This window comes from Diadema antillarum, unplaced genomic scaffold (genome assembly GCF_040938485.1).
Source record: "Diadema antillarum isolate AM-2024a unplaced genomic scaffold, OU_Dant_1.0 scf00000163, whole genome shotgun sequence".
Classification (NCBI taxonomy): domain Eukaryota; kingdom Metazoa; phylum Echinodermata; class Echinoidea; order Diadematoida; family Diadematidae; genus Diadema; species Diadema antillarum.
Genome location: NW_027271052.1, coordinates 1,261,193 through 1,270,000, shown reverse-complemented (window position 1 = coordinate 1,270,000; position 8,808 = coordinate 1,261,193). Strand labels below are relative to the sequence as shown.

The 8,808-nt window shown below is 41.0% G+C and overlaps 1 protein-coding gene across 1 annotated transcript in view; it reads left to right on the top strand.

The window, feature by feature from the left end:
* LOC139722347 (glutamate receptor 2-like) overlaps positions 1-7,283 on the top strand; it is a 20,195-nt gene extending 12,912 nt beyond the window's left edge. Inside the window, exons 3-12 of the mRNA XM_071633657.1 lie at positions 75-260; positions 915-1,160; positions 1,725-1,903; positions 2,391-2,444; positions 2,914-3,195; positions 3,477-3,590; positions 4,035-4,169; positions 4,379-4,542; positions 5,293-5,380; positions 6,060-7,283. Coding sequence (XP_071489758.1) covers positions 75-260; positions 915-1,160; positions 1,725-1,903; positions 2,391-2,444; positions 2,914-3,195; positions 3,477-3,590; positions 4,035-4,169; positions 4,379-4,542; positions 5,293-5,380; positions 6,060-7,283 — 2,672 coding nt within the window. The remainder of the gene's footprint in view (positions 1-74; positions 261-914; positions 1,161-1,724; positions 1,904-2,390; positions 2,445-2,913; positions 3,196-3,476; positions 3,591-4,034; positions 4,170-4,378; positions 4,543-5,292; positions 5,381-6,059) is intronic.
* Positions 7,284-8,808: the final 1,525 nt, after the last annotated feature.

Sequence of the window (8,808 nt, the reverse complement as noted above, 5' to 3'; positions counted from 1 at the left end):
ATCATCATCAGCATCATCATCACAATTATCGTGTTTATCATGTAGAATATCATTATTACCACTCCAATGTACAGGTGCTCTGTATGGCAAGAACACGTATGTAGACGACGTGTATAAGAACATCTTGACGGACGCTCAGCAGTTTATAAACCGGGACTTCTCCATCCTACCCTCCGGTGATGAAATCTCTGTGGTCCATTTTCAAGCTCCGGATGGGAGGACCTGGTCTAGAGACTCCATCTCAATGGGAGTCAGAGCCTGTAAGTCATGATCATGCACTCTCAACCATTCCACATTCCTCCTCTGTAAGGCTACACTATATATCAAGACGTGTCTTTATTGGAAATCAATCAACAGGTGCATCAATATGGAATGAGTTTCCAAACTCTTTTTAAAGAGTGTACAACACTGTCATCTTTTAGATATTAATATATTCATCCAAAGTACAATTGAATAATTCTTGTAACAATTTGCCGGTTTTTTTGTGGTTGTTGTGATGTTCCTTTCTTATTTGTTGCTTAGTGTATATTTCTTAACCTGTGGTTGTACTCTGTAATTGAATTTCTCTGTTTAATTGCAAATTGCACACTATATTAATTTTATTGTAAAGGAATCCGCTTTGATGGGCCTCATATGGCTTAATTGAATTGATATATAGTTTGTGAGATGATATGAATTAATAAAAATGGAAATGCTAACCAATCAAGATAAAACAGAGAAGGAGAAGAAGTATATGACATGATAAGAAAAGATTCTTATATCATTTACAGAAAAGTGTCCGTGATCCAACAAGTTAATGACAAGTAACCACAAGAAAGATTTTCCAATCAGAATGAACTTGTTTCTTAGGCTGATGCTCTTTGTTTTGTCGGGAGGTCTGAGGAGCTAATTCGTTTTATTATCTCCACAAATAGCTTGCTCATTCATTGACAACAAGGACTCCCACGCCCTCATCGTTCCTGATGACGTGTGTCTGGACTGTCAGGGACTTGGCTACATCATGGGCAACGCCTACTACCCTTCCATAGCAACGGACCAGGCCTCAGGGTCGGATGCCATCAAGATGTATCCCATCATTGAAGATATGGTGGAGCTGGTATCTGGTGTCATCAAGCACTACAGGTGGACGACATTCATCATCCTCTACGATCAGGATTCTGGTGAGAATTAACATATTGATAATTAATTTTGAGAAAAAAACAAATTTCAAAGGTAAAACATGTGAAATAGCTCAAGAGATGTTCGCAATACATGTGGACACTTTCACAATAATTGCAATATACACTTAAAGGAATGTTAATTAGAGTATACCAATATCAACATAAAAACAGGTTTTCAAATAACTTCTCACTTGTTTATGTAGTTCATTATATTCATACACAGAGACGAATCCAGGCTAGCAAATAGACAGGCAAACAGACATACACACTAACAGATAGTCTGCAAAGTAGTGACCAGTATGATCGGTTTGATCATTATGATAATGATGATAGGAAATGGAAGGTACCTGAAGCAGGATCACTTTGCCAATTTAGATTCAAAGAGGATACATAATATACTAATTGCACACAGTGTTTGAAATGACGAGTCAGAAAACGTCAAATCCCTACATGAATTCACCCAAACACAACAGAATTTTTCATGTATTCATATTGAAATTGACGCCATAGTATACTGCCCAAACATTTATCGTGACTCTTCGTCCTTTCACCTTTCACCCGAAGCATACACCATGGTGGAGGAGCTAATGAACATGTCCCCCGAGACCGGCTGGTTGGTTCATCCCATGGTCCTTGATACTGAGAACCCAGAGGAACAGATGAAAGAACTGAAAGGTCGTGCCATCAAGAATATCGTCGTCTACATGCACGTCGAGGAGAACATCAAAGTCGTCGTCGACAACGTAAGCTCATTGACCAGTTCGTAGGGTATGACTGCGTGAATGAATGGATGAATGAATGAATGAATAATTGAGTCATACATTTAGAGAAAGGACACATCAGAAGGAAAATGCACGCAAGTAAGACTGATATTTGGATCTTTACTGGATATATATTTGAATGACGTTCAAACTCTCTGATGAGTGGATGTATGTGAAATAGAGTACAGATTGAGGATTATTAGAACGAGTAAGTAGTAAGTGCTTCAGCGAAACCAGAGAACAAGAACAAACGAACAAGTAAAAAATAGATAAATGAGATAAAGGGAAAATAGGTAAATATGGTTCATGCAACTTCCATGCGACTTTAAAGGCAGTATTTTACATAATCTGTAACGGAGCTTAATGGAATTGGTTATCTTTGAATAATGGCTAAACATAATAGAACGTCTCTGATGATCGTCTGCATGGTAAGATGAATTTTGACTGAATTCTGCGTTTTCTTTTCCAGGCTTACGATCATGGACTTCTTCTCGATACATGGCACTGGCTGTTTGGAAACCCGGTAAGTCATCATTTCACTTCCTACCACATCTTGTTACCCTTCAGTCGGTCACATCTCTTTTTCTTCCATTCCATTCCAGCATTTCATGATAACTTATATTCATTCTCCATTTATTCTACAAGATACTTGTAATTCAATGGACTAACTGACAGGGATTTATCACGTTTATTGAATTTGAAAGGAGAAAGGTCGTAACTCTGTAAATTACGCCATTCTGGTTTTCCAAGGTACGTTTGATGGTTTTACCTGATGTACTTGCGGGGTATGCATTTGACGCGATAAGTTGAGCATGGCATCACTTCATTCATACCATGTCCACCCCCATCATGCTCTCACACATAGTAAAGTTCCAAACACATTACCTTCTTTTCTGGATACATTTGTGTTTCATTCTCTCCTGTCATGCGTATAACTTCCTCCTCAAATCGTTGTCAGCACCGCCATATTTTCAATTCTTGCCATTGCACAGAATGTGGCCTACTTGGGAAAGACGTTTTTGGAGACCAGGCTACGCTACAACTCTGCCTTCTTGACACGCTTCAAGATGAAGGTAGCCGGCTCGGTGGAGGGGAGTTTCTACACCCGTCGCCCCGACGCCATCCGCAAGTGGCCCTTCAGACAGCAGACGACGTACGATTCCCTCCTGGCCATATCCTACACCCTCAGGGCCTACCATGACGAGCACAATGGCTACCCTCCCTCAGGTCGGTGTGGGCAGCCGAAGGGTGTGCTGAATTCTTACTTCAACAAGGTAAGGGCTAACCTCACTCTCATTCACTTCCAATTCTGTATCCAGTCAAATGTTACCAATGTGCTCTCAGCTGTACTGTGACTGAACATCCTATAGGCCATTTACCTCATGAAATCAATACAGATATGTGCAGTCCATAATCCTTATCTAAAAGCTAAGCTGGAGTAGCCCCATACCTCAGTCCCATGTCAATGAGCTTGTATCGTAGAGTTATCATATCCACAATTTTATAGTATTACCTCACTTGTGTTCACTGTCGACATTCTCATTCCTTACCCCAGGCCCAGTCTTTCGAGGGATGCAGTGGAGAAGTGTCGTTCGATGAACATGGGAACCGTGTGAATTACACTATTGACATCTTCGTCGGGAAGGACCAGTATCTGTCCACTAGTAAGGTGAGAACTACCTCGTTTATCCAACTACATATCACTTTGAAAAAGATTGAATCCATCAGTTATGATATCCCGCTACAATATGCAATTTTGTTTTGTTTTCTTTGAATCTGTATCGACAACAAACATGTGTTATTGGAAATAAAATTTCATTTGATATGAATTGAATTGAATTAACGTATACATTGTACTCGCATTGTCGCTGCCAAACGCTGTATGTACACCCTAAGAAAACTTAGTTCAACTTTGCATCTTTACGTGTGACACAATAATTGTAGCACCATTATGGGTGAAACTTTGCACCTTTCTGACCAGTGAGCACCTTTAAGTGTTCTACAATAAATGTGACAAACGTAAAGGTGTAAAGTTGAACCTATTCTTCTTAGAGTGTATGGGTCATTACCGTCAAACTTCCTAGTAAAGCCTCGTTTTCAATCTCCACTACAGCTTGGGCAGTTCACACAGAACATCCGTCACTGGGAGATGAAAGAACGACAGACGTGGCCAAAGCAAGGGAGTCGCCTCTACATGAAGCCTTACCGCATGGCCGAGGCTACTCATATTCACGTGCTCAGTATCGAGGTAAGAATAACACAACTATTACATGAATGCGACAAGCTCCTAAATACGCACACACATACATACACATTTTTTTCTTTCAATCCAGAGCCATTCTAATTATTAAGTATCTAATTGCCCAAACGAACCTTCATTATATCAATTTTGGGTTTTACACCCTCTACTGAGTTTGTTTCTGTTTTGTTACCTTTGAACCCGACCTCGATGTACAGGAGCCACCCTTCCTGATGCACCGCGACTACGAGTCAACTCGACGTCGATACCGTCGTCAGGAGGTCAATCCTGAATACGATCTCTACATCGGTTACATCCCCGAGTTACTCAAGAACATCAAGCGGGTATTTGAGGAGGACATGGGGCTAGACTTCACATACAGGTAGGATTTTTTTTGTTCCTCTTATATCATGTGCGAATTGTAGTTCTGGATTATGAACATTTGTTCGTTTTCTATCACTGTCTTACGGCATATATTTGTTCTTTTTCTCTTACGTATTGGCTTCAAGAGAGAGCTTATTTTTAATTTGTAAGTATCACATGAATATGACGGCAAGATGTGCTTTTAAATGACTACAACTATACCCTGAGACAGTTAAAAAGCAAATGTGATTAAGGTATAAATTTTCTCTAACTCCTGTTCTTGCTTCTTGAAACTACCAAATAACTACCAAATAACACCAAATTAAAGAAGACTGAAAAATTCTTGATAAATTTGCATTGGTACAACTTAAACAAAGGCATTATTTGCTACGACACCCTGTGATGATACAACGTTACTTCTTATGTTCCTCTTAAGCCATCGCTCATATACCACTCCTACGTACAGATATGTGCTACCACTGACAATGTTGATACTGCACCTCCCACTTGCGCTTCTTCTGCTTTCATTTCAGATGCTTTTATGACACCGTACTCTAACCATTACTCCAACTGCCACAACAACCGTTGCTTCCAATTATCAAACAGTAATCTCTGAGATGTATAGATTTACCATGAAATGAATGAATGACATATTTTCTTCCATGAGCAGTAGATAAAAGTCCTCCCAATATCCGGATCTGATTCATCTAACCCATATTTAATCCAACCAAAGTCTAATTATCCAATTCTATTTCACATCTCTGAACAGACTGGAACTCCTTGGTGAGGGTAACTACGGCAGGTACGACAAGTCGACACTGGAGTGGGACGGAATGATGCGGGATCTCTATGATGGTGTAAGTAATACTGTTGACTCACAATCATGATTTATGCGAAAGTAGCTTCATATTTTCCCAAAAAGCCTCTTCAGTGTATAAACTGTTCTCCCATGGAGCACATCCATTATAGTTTACATGCACCTTGAGAAGCCAAGAGGGGCAAAAGTACACCCATGGTATATAGTTGAGATGCCACACCCTTGTCTTCGCCCATCACCCATCTCAGTGCTTCCGCTACTTCCTCTGCTCTCAAAGGGCTCCATAATCACAGTGAAAGGATCCACCAAAATGGAACTGTGACAAGAAACTAATGATGAAGTCTTAGCAGAAAAAAAGGAAGAAGATGATCTTCGTGATGGTGATCAGAGCAGGGTACACTAAATTGACTAAAAAAAAGAAAACAAATAAAAAAACAAGAGAAGTAAGAACAAAAGCAATAGCAGTAAAGAAGCCTAAAGTCAGCATTCAAATGCATTTTTAACGTAGTTTTGAATCAGCTCGTCAAGCGACTAGCATTGATGGAGATTAACAACCTTCATATTAAGTGCTTAAGGTGGGGGGGGGGGGGATCATGGACTTCTTTGCAGTACGAGTTCGTCAATAACGGTGCCTGTATGATATCTTCTTTAGAGGTTTTAGTGTTACATATTATGACTTTCCTAAACAAGTCAAAATATTTTTGCTCTCTCACCCTCAGGACGCTGATATCATCGCAGCTGCCCTGACAAAGACAGACATTCGCGAGGAATTTGTTGATTTCACGTCATTCTGGTTCGTCAGTGACGTCAAGATGCTGATAAAGCACCCATCGTACGTATGGGAGTACCCCTTTGTACCACTCTTTCCCTTCAACGTCTACTCTTGGATGACAAACTTCGTGGCCTTCTTTGTCGCTACCATTCTGATGTGGGTCCTGAGCCGCCTCAACCAGAACGAGTGGCGCGCCAAGGCCCTCCGCGGGGAAGCCACCGAGGAGGAAGGGGAGACCTTCACCCTCTACAACACCCTGTACTACATGATATCCATTTGGGCTTTCCAGGGATACAAGAGGTCGCCCCACTCTGTGGCAGGACGGGTGATGACGGCGTTCTGGTTCGTCTACACCTTGATCATGGTCTGGTTGTACGTGTCCAACCTGTCGCCATTCCTGAAGTCCAGTAAAATCGGAATGAAAATCTACAGTCTCCACGACCTCAACAAGCAGGAACAGTTTGAATATGGCGTCGTCCGAAACAGCCCAACCTTTGACCTCTTCCATCAGTCCACAAAGGGCGATCAGAGGATCACGTGGGACGACATCCAGACAGGAGACGAGAACAAAATCGTCCAGGATTTAATCGAGGGTGTCCGCAAGGTACGACGCGACAACGGCCGCTATGCTCTCCTGTCTGAGAAGAAAATGCTGGACTACGAAGCCTACAGATGGCCATGTGACCTCTGGGTCAGCGGTGGCTACGTCACCAAGATTAAGTTTCCGCTAGCCACACAGTCTGGGTCACCACTCCGTGATCAACTGACGTATGCTCTCAAGAAACTGAAGAAGCAAGGAATTCTGGCGAACATCACCAGCACCAAGTTCTACAAGCCGTACTGCAGTGGAAAGACCCTGTGGCAGAAGCAAGCCAAGAAGTCAATCACCGGGGCAGACCTGGCCGGTGTGTATTACCTCATGATGCTCGGCTTCGCTTCCAGCTTGATCATGTTTACCGTGGAGACCATCTACTTTTATCTCCGAGGTAACACCACCGTCAAGATTCCGAAGATGAATGGCCGACGCAAGAATGACCTGCCGATGAGCAGTGGTGGCTTCGGAGGGGGCGGCGGCCGTGGCGCCTATCAGAATGGTCGGGAAGCCGGGTACGGAGGCGCGTCGGGTTACGCGCAGCCCCAGCCAGAGAAGAAAGCTGCAGATTGGTTGTAAAGTGTTGACAGCTACATCATGTGGATTCGACCGATTCCGCTGTCATGTTTGTTTCTTCTTTTTCTTTGTCTAACACAGCAACAAACTGTGCATTTAGCTTAGTTTCAGCAGCAACCTAGTTAAATCACACAGTGAGAAAAACATAATATTCAGATTTATTTTCTTACACGCATTCATTTAGTTTTAAATTACAAAGTTTCATAATCCATACATACTGCGCAAATTGTGGTCAATTGCCATATATATATTTTGTGTGTCTTGCTAGGTAAAGTTGTGTTAAAATATTGTATTTGAAAATCATGAAGTGTAACCAGGATAGTTACGATATGAATTATCCAGAACGGGTGAAATCTTTGGACATTAAAAATGTGGACAGTGAATTGCCAACTCCTCTGAATAGATATGAATCAACAGCTTTATTTCTGTGCTCTCAGAATGTAGTTTCAAGTCATGTCATGTTTCTTTAGAAGCGAACAGATCACAAATTTGCTTGATGTTGTTTTACCTTTTCCATGTATTTTCCAAGATAAATCGCATTTGTCCACGGCCATCTTAACTGCTGTATCGAAATCCTATTAATGTCAAGACGTTGCTGTAATACAATGGATGTTAAACTTCTGAGCAAAATGGGAGTTACCCAGACTTAATGTTTTCTTTTAACACTGAGACATAAATTTGCACTCAGTAGCTTGCAGTTATGTGTTCTGTAATGCATGTGCCTTTTGATTACTTTGATTTTGCCTAATCGGAAACACGCAGTCGCGATTAAAGCTTTCATTCATCAACATTTACAAAAATGTTGCTGTAAGTACACTTAATTTTCGAATCTACTAGTATACGTGTGCGGATTCTTTTGTGGAAGAAAGTGTGCATTGCAATTAGCTGTGTGTGTGTGTGTGTGTGTGTGTGTGTGTGTGTGTGTGTGTGTGTGTTTATGTGTGCGTCCAAGCGCACTGATATGTGTATATATAGTACGTAAGTAAAGTGTGAACTGCAATATGGCTGCCAGTGCTCGACTATATATGAGCTCATGTAGTACAATATTGTAGGATGGAGGGCGTTGCTTTATTAGTAACTTAGTCTGTTTCGGCCGAAGCATTATATACATGTATGTTTGATAATGATATATACATTATGTATATATATATATATGCAACACACATAGAATTCTTACAAATCATACTTTCATACCGAGTACAGAGGACAGATCATGAGTTCATAGATATACATCAATATATCTTATATTTGTGTGTGTGTGTGTGTGTGTGTGTGTGTGTGTTGTGTTTGGATGTCACCGCTCATGTTTCTGAATGGGATGATACAGTTTTTGGTTGAGATGGAGCTTAACGTTACCAACGTTGTTTGATGATAACTTTTTGTGATCATGCGAAACCTCTTATGAAATATGAAAGAGCACATAATTCTAAAAGTATTTCAAAGTTTTTTTTGATGAAAATTGATTTTAAAACGGCTGAGATATCCCAGGCAGTGTAATCCTAATAAAAGGTGGGACCCAGCTTTTATT